General features: G+C 36.1%; 2 protein-coding genes across 2 annotated transcripts; both read left to right on the plus strand.

The window, feature by feature from the left end:
* The first annotated feature begins 466 nt into the window (after positions 1 to 466).
* LOC110769253 (uncharacterized) lies at positions 467 to 3,006 on the plus strand. Its single transcript, XM_021973189.2, has 5 exons — positions 467 to 608; positions 924 to 1,076; positions 1,203 to 1,595; positions 1,689 to 1,765; positions 1,954 to 3,006. The coding sequence occupies exons 1-5, from the start codon at positions 467 to 469 to the stop codon at positions 2,923 to 2,925; spliced, it is 1,737 nt and encodes a 578-aa protein (XP_021828881.1). The 3' UTR covers positions 2,926 to 3,006.
* A 3,495-nt stretch (positions 3,007 to 6,501) lies between these two features.
* On the plus strand, positions 6,502 to 10,070 carry LOC110769257 (ribosomal RNA small subunit methyltransferase, chloroplastic). Its single transcript, XM_021973194.2, has 10 exons — positions 6,502 to 6,873; positions 7,184 to 7,333; positions 7,482 to 7,538; positions 7,772 to 7,870; positions 8,025 to 8,120; positions 8,411 to 8,495; positions 8,722 to 8,774; positions 8,937 to 9,020; positions 9,416 to 9,526; positions 9,637 to 10,070. Exons 1-10 carry the CDS (start codon positions 6,583 to 6,585, stop codon positions 9,700 to 9,702), a joined length of 1,092 nt encoding a protein of 363 aa, XP_021828886.1. The 5' UTR covers positions 6,502 to 6,582; the 3' UTR covers positions 9,703 to 10,070.
* Positions 10,071 to 10,332: the final 262 nt, after the last annotated feature.

Raw genomic sequence — 10,332 nt, forward strand, 5'->3', positions numbered from 1 at the left:
TATAAAACCTCAACAGTTTTACAAATAACTCAAAGGTGGGGAGGGGGGGTGTGTAACGGAAGGTATTAAATAAACAAACATTTTACATGTGAAAGAATTTACAATCTTCTAAACATGGGAAATTCATTAGTGCCCTTGACCTTTTCATTCTATAATTGGCAGTCGTTCGTCAAGATAATTGTCATGCTATATATGCTTTTGACTTTCTCTTGTAGAAATTATTTGAAAAGCTATGGATGCTCAAAGCTATTGCCAACTTATCTGATTTGTTGATATTGTGAGCTTGTGCCTATGTAACAATTGCTCTAATATTTCTGTCATCAAAAGCCAAATTGTAAGAATAAACACAACTCTTTCTTCTGGTAAGTCACAACACATTGAGCATTTCAAAACACTACACAGATGATGGGTTATTTTTTTCTTTAAATTTTATTATTTTTGAAGCCTATAACCCCGGCGTGACGCCATGAGCTATGAGAAGGCCATCTCAATTGAATCTGTGAACAGTTCTAGTCCAAGACTGGAACCTGTCAGTGTTTTGGTTGTTGATGGTGATTCTGCATGTCTTGCAATACTATCAAGAATGCTCTGTAACTTGGGGTATAAGGGTAAACATTTTTTTCTTTTTCTTTTTGTTTGAATTATTTGGTTTCATTATGGAGTCTTAATTGTTTTTCTTTTCCTGCAAACGCAGTCAAAACCCATTTCATTTTTATATTAACATGTAATTAATTAACCATGTAATTCTAATTTCCTTCAGGATTATTATGCTTACCTTGTTTGCCAAGGTAGTTTTAACCATTTGCCACATATGCTATGAGCCTATGACTTCCAAAATTTATCTCTCTCTAACTGTGTTTATTTTTTTGCAAATACAGTTTTTTTTCTAACAGTTTATTTTCCTGCTTTACTCTTGCTAGCAGTTATGACAGCCAAAAGAGCCTATGATGCACTATCCATAGCTCAGAAGAAGGAAGATGAGCTTCATCTTGTGCTGACAGAGTCTCACTTGCCTGACATGGATAAATATGAGCTCTTAGAGAAAATGAAAGCAGTTTCCAAAGTACCAGTTGTTAGTAAGTTCTCAGTTTCAAAAACCCATTCATGTTATTACTTTGCACTCACCAGAAAACATTTTATTCATGGAGTTAGGCCTCTCTGATAGCATATGCTGCTGACTTGGTTTTTATTTATTTATGCAGTTATGTCTGATGATGACGACGAGAATGCTATGTTGGGTGGGCTGTTTAAAGGAGCTGTATTTTATTTTGTTAAACCACTCACAATCAACAGCCTAAAAAACCTATGGCAGTTTGCAATCATCAAGAACAGAAATCATGTGGTGATAGATCTCACTGAAGAGGAAAGTAGTGTTTATGGTGAATCCCAGCAGGAGAATACATCAAATGAGGGCTTGGAGAGTGAATCGTTCATGACGAGAGACCGATGGTTGAGAAGAAAAAACCCTGAAGGGACATACAAAGATGAGGAGACAGAGAATTCTGATTCAACTTCCCAAAAGAAGCCGAAGCTAGTTTGGACCAATGAGCTACATAAGAGTTTCTTGCAAGCTGTCAGATTGCTAGGAGTTGATAGTAAGAGCCCCTCTTGATATTGGTTTTGTGATGAACTTTTTATTTTAGTTGGTGCCATTGAAACTAAGACATCTAATTTATTTCTTGATTTAGGTGCTCATCCAAAGAATATACTTCAGCATATGAATGTCCCTGGACTCAGGAAAGAAAATGTTTCAAGCCATTTACAGGTTTACTTCTTTGTTGTATAGGATTCAGTACCTTTAATGCAGGATTTTCAACTTTATATAAGGATAAATAACTTCTTTTTTCGGTCAGTGATTTCTGCAACAATCTTGGTTATCCATTTTTCTTTTTTGAGAGAGAAACATCAACACATTCTTGGCTCTGCACTCCTTTATAAATGTTATTTTTGCAGAAATATCGCCTCTCGTTGAAGCGGGAACAAGAAGCAATCATGAAGGCCAGGGCCAGAGGTCCCAAAAAATCAAATTTCCCATCACACCAATCTTCATCAACATTAAATTTTCGAGGAGGCTGTTCTCAAACCCCGAACCGATACTCGACCTCAACAGCATATCAACCAAAACGCAGAAGCCATGTTCAGGACCTCAGTAGTCACATGTCTAGACCTTCCCCTGCAGGTTCTGTATGTTTTCCAAGTCAAGTTTACTCAAGTGGGCATCCAACTCTAAGCAATGAGTCAAGTTTTCCATCAATGCCATACCATTCAAATTATAAAAATGGGCAACCAACTCTAAGCAACCAGCTATATTATACTAATTATCACAATCCTAATCACATTGGAAATAGGATCACCAGCAACAAGGAATTGGCTGGCTTTAGACAGGTGGGGAGCTTTGTCAGATACAGTAATTTTGATGGGAACAAGAACTTCTCTAGTTTTGGTGATCATGGTCATTCAAATTTAGTAGATTTCCCAATATTGCTGCATAATTCTACACAACAAGAAGTGCAACAGCAGCAGCAACTTCAACCACAGGTTCTGTTTTCACCACCATTGCAAATGCCTTCTCCGCCGCCGCAGCCACAGGAGCAACAAGAAAACGACATTCTTGGGCAGGAAAGGCAACTTCAACCACAGTTTCTGCCATCATCACCATTGCAAATGCCTTCACCATCACCTCTGCCAGCAGCAGCAGAGCAGCAAGGAGAACAAGATGACATTTTTGGGCTTGAAAAGCAACTTATGCAGTCACCACAATGGCATATGCCTTCAATGCCTTCAATGCCAGCAGCACCAACAGCACATGAGCAAGAGAAAGATGACATGTTTGGGATTGAAAGTGAAGAAACTGATGACTTATTTGACATTGCCAAAGGCACCACTCAACATTTCAATGATGTTGATTTTGATGATTTATGGTGAGTGGCTGGTGATCAAGCATCTGACTTATGTTTATGCTCTTGTAAAAGTAAGCTTCAATTAAAAGGGTACATCTCCATACATTATGAGACAGAAACTATACAGTATACTCGCTTGTAAGCTCTTTCTCTCATCTCAATGATAAGGGAAGAGGATAAAAAAGGAATATTTATGAGAAATGTAAGTGGACAAGTTGGACTAGAAGTAATATACAGCTTTAGTTTTTAGATTTATTATTATGATTAACTTACAATATTATATCTTTGTTTTCTTTAATATAAAAAATTAGCGAGAATCGAACCATAAGCTTATTCTAATCCTAACCCATTACTCCACCCTCTCTCACCACTTAAGCTAAACCCAGAGACCTTTATGTCTTTTAATTGTGAATGTATTCGAACTTACTAAATAAATTTTATATGCTATATATATTTGTCAGTAATTAAATTGTCCTATATGTTACTACTCCTAAATAAAAAAATTGTTATTTGCATTAAAAATTGATTCGTTATTTGAGTATCTTCAGAATATTTTTTAATTTTATTTATTATATATTCTTCTATTTACTCGATTATAATTTAATGTCTATTTGATTGTTGGTTTAATTAATATTTCAAGGATAATCTTTAACGAGGGCACTAAATAATTGTAAGGTGCGACTAAAAAAATACTGTGGGTCATGTTTATGTTTTTTCTATAAATAAATTTCAGTTTTTGATGAATTAAAAAGAAACTCGGATAACTTGGGAAGTTTTATTCACGGTTGCCATATTATTATTGGGATGACTCCCTTTACCGTTTGAGTCCTTTGTACTCCTTATTCTTATTGATTTAATAAAATTCTATCTCATTTTTATTAAAATAAAAAAAAAAATCAAATTGTCAAAGAAAAATGGGTTTACCGCATCCAAAAAAAAATTGCCCCTACAAACTTTTTTGAAATGAGAAAGGGAAAAACAATATCAAACCCAATTTGTTGCCTGGGGGATTGGAATCAAGGACAATATTTAGAATAATCTGGGCTATGTATCGGTATATGTAACTTGCCCAAAACAAAATCGGTAAATGTTAAAATACATTCTAAAATAGGCAACTAAAAAAAAGCAAGAAATTATTGGACTTGGTCACCAATTTTTATTGGGTAGATTACTTGAGGACCAATTAAGATTTTCTCTCTCCGTGTTACATTTTCACTCATACTTTCCTAATCACATATGTCAATCTGATTTCCTTTGGTTACAGAGATTAATTTGGTTTCCTCAAACCGTTTGGATTGGAATTAAAACTTAGTTCATTCCATTATTTAGGGTTGGCATTAACTTGAAGCCCAAACTTTCCTGTTTCCAACTCACACTAGGATTAAGCAACTATATAACATTAACCATTTTCACTTGTCTCTTAATTTGTTAACGGGTTAGCGCTTTCTTCGTCGATAACATTGATGAGCAAGATTAGAGAAGAAAAGATGAATTTGGTGAGTAAGGTAGGTTTTGGTGATGGCTTGTCCCCTCTCGAGATTTTGTCGGAGACGGTTTGTAGTATATTCAAGGCGCATCAAGAGAAACAAGAGCATTCTTCAGAATCTCCAAAGAAAGGAAGCTCCTTGTACTTCAATTTCTTGAATGATACGGCCAGCCCTAGCAATACTACTCCTGTAAGTATTATTTTCTCTGATTAGCTTTCACATAATCAGTTACTTTTCATTCTTCTCTTTAGTTTTTTTTTCTAAGCTATGCAATTATTTTGTAACATTTAATTTAATTTGTCACAGAAAAAAGGCAACGGGCCAGTGATGATCATGAGAAAAGAGGCGATATTGGAGAGTCCTAGCAGCCATGACGAGGATGATGATGGCCGCCAAGTCCTACTCGTTGATCATGAAGAAGAAAAGTCAGAACTGACTTTTCAATTACAAATTCCAAAGTATGTACTCTCTCTCTCTCTCTCTCTCTCTAACTTTCCCTACCTTATTTATAAATGTTAATGATTAATTATGCACTGTGCATGCCAATTACTTAATTTGCTGCAAGTTTAATTTCTCACTATGCCTACTTTAAGTGTAGGCAAATAACAGTTGTAGCGGTTGAAACCAATCAACCAAACTAATTTGAATGGTTTTTACAGCTAAAACATGTAATCTCGACCCAAATAAAACCAAGTCGTGCACAATAAAATTTGGTTTGACCTATTTAGAAACTAAACTAAACTGCATATATTAAGCTTATTGTGTTTTTCTACACTTTACATTTTTTTTTATGGGTTAATTAACTAACTACGTGTTGTAATTTCTGTCACAGTTTAGTTAAGGAATGTTTTCCACACCCTAAGAAACGAAGGTCTTCATCACCAACTAATATTAATAGCATCATCCTATTTGGACAAAAGATAACAATGAGCACGACTGGACATGCTAGTACTAGTGGTAGTAGTATTGAATTTGATCAAATTCATCAAGAGCAGGCAATGACTGTTAAGAATGCTTCTTTGAAAAGAAAACATATTTTTGACGAGGATGATAAAGATTGGGTTGCTGCTCCTGATAAGAAGAAGAAAAAGGTCAAGTTTTCGGTCAACATGAATTCAAGCAAAGGCAAAGGCAAGGGGAAGAACAAGAGCGTACCCGAACCTATTCATGAGTTGCCTGAAGAATTCAAGCAAGTGATATTGGGCAAAATGAATGGGACAAAGCTCCAATTATTGGCACAGAAGAGTTTGTTCGAGGCTGACATAAAGTCAGGCCAAGGTAGGTTGTTGCTGCCTCGAGAGCAAACCACATCCAAGAACCCCAAGAAGTTCCTCAAACGCAAAGAGAAGGCCAGACTTGACAAATATAAAATGCAGGTTTCATTGATAGATCCCGTGCTTCAGCAAGAAGATATTACCTTGGCGTGGTGGAAGCTATCAAAGAAACCCAAAAAGCGATCCTTTGTGTTGACACATACCTGGAATCACATTGTTAATAAGCATCATCTAGATACAGATGATTTGGTTCAAGTTTGGTCATTTCGGGCTATTAACCCTAATTTTAAGCATGACGGTCTCGATTGTGATCGTGATAATAATTGTCGTGATGTTCAGGATTATGACAATGTTGATGATGATCTAAATGACGATGATGGTCAGCTTCATTTGGCTCTTGTTTTGGTTAGGAGAGGTGATCATGTTCTCAAGGAAGAAGGCAACGAAGAAAGTAGTGGAGGACGAAAAGTTGTAGGTGGCAGCATCAGTGGAAGTTGCAGCCCTGAAAATTATGAGAGCAGCAGCCCTGAAAAAATTGATAGCAGCAATCCCAAAGTTGGTGAAAAAAGACCAAGAGACTTTTAATCAAGACTCTTTTATATAATAGATTTTTGTAAATTTGTTTAGTGGCTACAACTAGCTAAATTTGGTATTTGCAATATAATTAAGAAGTTAGCTAACTAGCTTTGTATGTGACAGTGATGAGTTAATGAATGGATCCATATACTATTAGTACAATTTGTAGAATTAGCAATTGACAATGGGAAATGTTTCATTAAAAAAAGCCCCAAAGAAGGCACCAGAGAACTTACTAAAAGCCCCAGGCTCAAAAGATCTCCTACAAACTAGGAAGAAAAATAAGAATTATAAATATATAAATAATTTACAAGCAACCCCAACAGTGAACACTGAACAACAGATATGAACTCACCACCTCTTCTTCTTCTTCAGCAATCTCTCCCGCCAATATCCCCCACTGAAAATCTAATTCAACTGAAAACTCCACTCCCTGTACACAATAGCATACCCGGCACACGAACACCTGTATCATCATCATCATCATCATCATCATCACTTTCTTATATAAGAGCTTGCGCTGGTAAAACAACAAGAAGAGTAGGAGGAGGAAGAAGAGGAAACCCAGATGACTACCATGCCACTCTCACTGCTCTCAACTCCAAAGGCCGCTTCCCTAGAAAATCCCTCGGCCAGGTTTTTCACTTCCTCTCTCTCTCTCTCTCTCTCTCTCTCTCTCTCTCTCTCTCTCTCTCGTTTCCTCTCCCACTTAATAAATTTTCCCTTTTTTCTTTTTCTTTTTTTATTTTTCAAATTCTGTGTTCTTGTGTAGGTTCTTAGACAATGTGTGGAAGATAGTATGTGGGTTTGGTTCCAATTATGTTTCTTTAAAGTTTGTTTTCCAAAATTTAGTTTGTATGATAGAAATGGTAAGCAGCCTCGGGTTCATTTTCTGAATGATTTGGTTTTGAAATTTCTTAGTTTGTTTAATTTGTGTGTATTTCAGCATTATATGTTGGACTCTGAGATCAACGAACAGCTCACTGCTGCGGCTAATGTTGGAGAAGGTGATGTGGTGCTAGAAATTGGGCCAGGAACAGGTTCTTTGACTAATGTTCTTATTAGTGCCGGTGCATTTGTGCTTGCAATCGAAAAGGTTTCTGTGTGTGTTTCTTCTTGGTTATCCAATTAGAATCCTGGGTCTTTGAATTTGAAGCCCTGCAAGAAGGGTGGTATTTGTTGCAAATTTGACAAATTGCTTTTAGTATTGTACACTGATTTGTAGAATGTTTTATGTGCTTTAGGATCCACACATGGCTACTCTTGTGAGTGAAAGATTTTCAGAGACTGAACGGTTCAAGGTAAAGCACATTTTGGTCATACATTTTGCTCTGTCTTATGCTACCAAGAAATGAGCTCTTCCTTAGCATTCTGGCAAACTTGGTAGTGATATCACTGATATGTTTCTAAAAGTGCTTTGCCTTTGGAGCAACATCTTTGGATTCTGAACAGGCTGGAATTGAAGTTTTCATGCACTTTATGTTTTTATTTCTTTTTCCATTGTGATTAATTTTGCAAGTTTTTTACTCTGTAGGTTTTGAAAGAGGACTTTGTCAAATGTCACATTCACTCTCATATGTCATCATTGTTGGCAAGTATAGAGCCATCCAGCGCAGATTCAAGATATGCGAAAGTAAGTACCCTTCTTGGTTGATTAAAATGAATTTGACTTCCTAATGAGATGCATGCTAATTTCGCAACAATCCGTGCTCAATTGGAAACACTAGGTCTTTTCTCCGTGTTTACAAATATCCTAAAATATAACCTATTTGAGTTTCTGATTGCAGGTAGTCGCTAATATACCCTTTAATATAAGTACAGATGTTGTCAAACAACTTCTTCCAATGGGTGACATCTTTTCTGAAGTAGTACTCTTACTCCAGGTTGGCATTATTCTATTGATCTATGATTCTAATTGTTTCAAGTTATGTAATTACATTATGTAGCCCTGTATTAATAATCCTTTCATGATTGGTAATGTTATCTGGTTTGTCTATCTCATTCAAGCATAGCCTGAAGCTAACACCTTAATAGGATAGGGAAAGGGATAGAGAGAGTATGAATTTGAATCTTTAATGAGTAGAGCAAATCAAACTAGATCACTAGTAATTTATGGATCTGATATGATTCATAATTTGATTCCTTCATCACGATAATGGTAAAATTATTTCAGGAGGAGACAGCTTTGCGGCTGGTGGAATCATCTTTGCGAACATCTGAGTACCGGCCCATCAATATCTTCGTCAATTTCTATTCAGGTATCTCTATGTTTGGAATTAATTTGGTTTTTATCATCTAATTAAATTATTGAAGCTCTTTATACAAACCAGAACCTATGAGAAAAGGGTGATAACTTTTATACGGTGAAAGACTGAGATGAGTTGCAGTCTGATAAACTTTTATGCCAGTGAGATGCAAGTGTATATACTTCTGTTTCTTTTTTGTTTTTCTGACCTGGGTTCTGTTTTTCATTTTCCTTTTCAGATCCTCAATTCATATGTAAGGTTCCAAGGACAAAATTCTTTCCTCAGCCTAACGTAAGAATTTGTAATCCCATTTAGGAAAATATATGCCTTCTAACACTGTCAATATTACTTGTTTGAATGAGTTGAAAAAATAGCAGTACAGTTTATTGGAAGTTCAACCAAAATAGTAACTAGCCACAAATTCAGATTGACCTGATATTGTGTGTGTTGCAGGTTGATGCTGCTGTGGTTAAATTTAAGCTGAAGCAACCTGTACACTACCCCTCAGTTTCCTCCACTAAAAGCTTCTTCTCAATGGTTGTTCCAATTTCCATAATCAATATCAATCATTTTAGATTATCATTAGTATTACAGATTTTCATTGCAAAAAATATATTGTCCCTGTAAATGGAGGCAAGCAGCAGATGCTGCATTTTCAACCTGATTAATATCTGACACACGGTAGTGGGGATATTACGGCTGAATACTCATTGTATAGGGCGTGGTGTCTTTACTTGAGATAAAAAAAATTTGGTCAATCTTCTTGTTATTCTGACTCAATTCTTCCATTAGTACATCTCTCCAGACATACATAAGTTATGATTTGAGAACTCTCCAAAGTGTAGATGATTTCATTGCCAGCAAGATCAATTAGGACACTGCCTTTCCTTTGGGCCGTCATTATAAGATGCCTTGTTTGTATTTTGATACAGGTAAATTCTGCTTTTAACGGGAAACGTAAGATGTTGAGGAGATCACTTCAGCACATATGCACGCCCATGGAGATTGAAAATGCTTTGGGAAACGTTGGTCGTCCTGCCACGGTATTGATTGCTATTTCTCTGCTTACCAATTATGTTGGAAAAAGTTTTATAAGCTCCTGCCTCTGGAAATCCATTCTACTAACTTTTTTGTTCTTATTATTCTTTTGCAGTCAAGACCAGAAGAGCTATCCATGGATGATTTTGTGAAGTTGCATAATTTGATTGTGAAAGTATGACATTTGTGGTTTCTCTAGAAGGCCGATACTTTTCACACACATGCAAGCCGGTTCTACCGTACTAGTTGCAGCAAATCTCATTCAAACAGCGACCGCAACAATTTCTAGAGAAGGCTGGACAAAATTCCATAAAAGTGTTTCCTGCAAGAGCAAATTGGAATGGAAATGGATCATTGGCGGACTTGTTCTTCAAAAAATGGTTTTTAGGGCCCTTAGCAGTATGATACAAGCAGAAGCAACAGCATTTTTTGCCTACAAAACAATGGATTTGTGCCTACATTTGTATTCCATTAATATTTCGAAATTGTAACGCAGTAACGTAAGTAAAGAAAAAAGAAAATAAAAGAAAATTGAGTTGCTAGTTATTATGTGTTGAGTAATTTCTTTGTTTCCTGGTGCTTGAATTTGAGGTTGAAAGGCTAAGAAATTATTTATACTTTTCTAAGGCCTCGGAGGTCCTCGACATACCATAACACAAACGAGAGTGCAAGTTTAACTAATTTTTGACACCAATGCAAATTTTGGTAGGTGAACAAACTTTTGGCATTAGTGAACTTTGAAGGTTGAATTAAACTTTTGGCATTAGGTGAAGGAATTCTATTCGGAACTATTATATGTCCAAGGTCCAAC

Source organism: Prunus avium, chromosome 2, assembly GCF_965620075.1.
Source record: "Prunus avium chromosome 2, drPruAviu1.hap1.1, whole genome shotgun sequence".
In the NCBI taxonomy this organism is placed as follows: Eukaryota; Viridiplantae; Streptophyta; class Magnoliopsida; order Rosales; family Rosaceae; genus Prunus; species Prunus avium.

Excerpts from the sequence above, each read along its gene's own strand:
- LOC110769257 (XM_021973194.2), top strand. The coding sequence starts at position 6,583 with ATGAACTCACCACCTCTTCTTCTTCTTCAGCAATCTCTCCCGCCAATA. Across the intron at positions 6,874-7,183 it reads CTAGAAAATCCCTCGGCCAG|CATTATATGTTGGACTCTGA; the intron begins GTTTTTCACTTC and ends TGTGTATTTCAG. Across the intron at positions 8,496-8,721 it reads CTTCGTCAATTTCTATTCAG|ATCCTCAATTCATATGTAAG; the intron begins GTATCTCTATGT and ends TTTCCTTTTCAG.
- LOC110769253 (XM_021973189.2), top strand. The coding sequence starts at position 467 with ATGAGCTATGAGAAGGCCATCTCAATTGAATCTGTGAACAGTTCTAGT. Across the intron at positions 1,596-1,688 it reads CAGATTGCTAGGAGTTGATA|GTGCTCATCCAAAGAATATA; the intron begins GTAAGAGCCCCT and ends TTCTTGATTTAG. Across the intron at positions 1,766-1,953 it reads ATGTTTCAAGCCATTTACAG|AAATATCGCCTCTCGTTGAA; the intron begins GTTTACTTCTTT and ends TTATTTTTGCAG.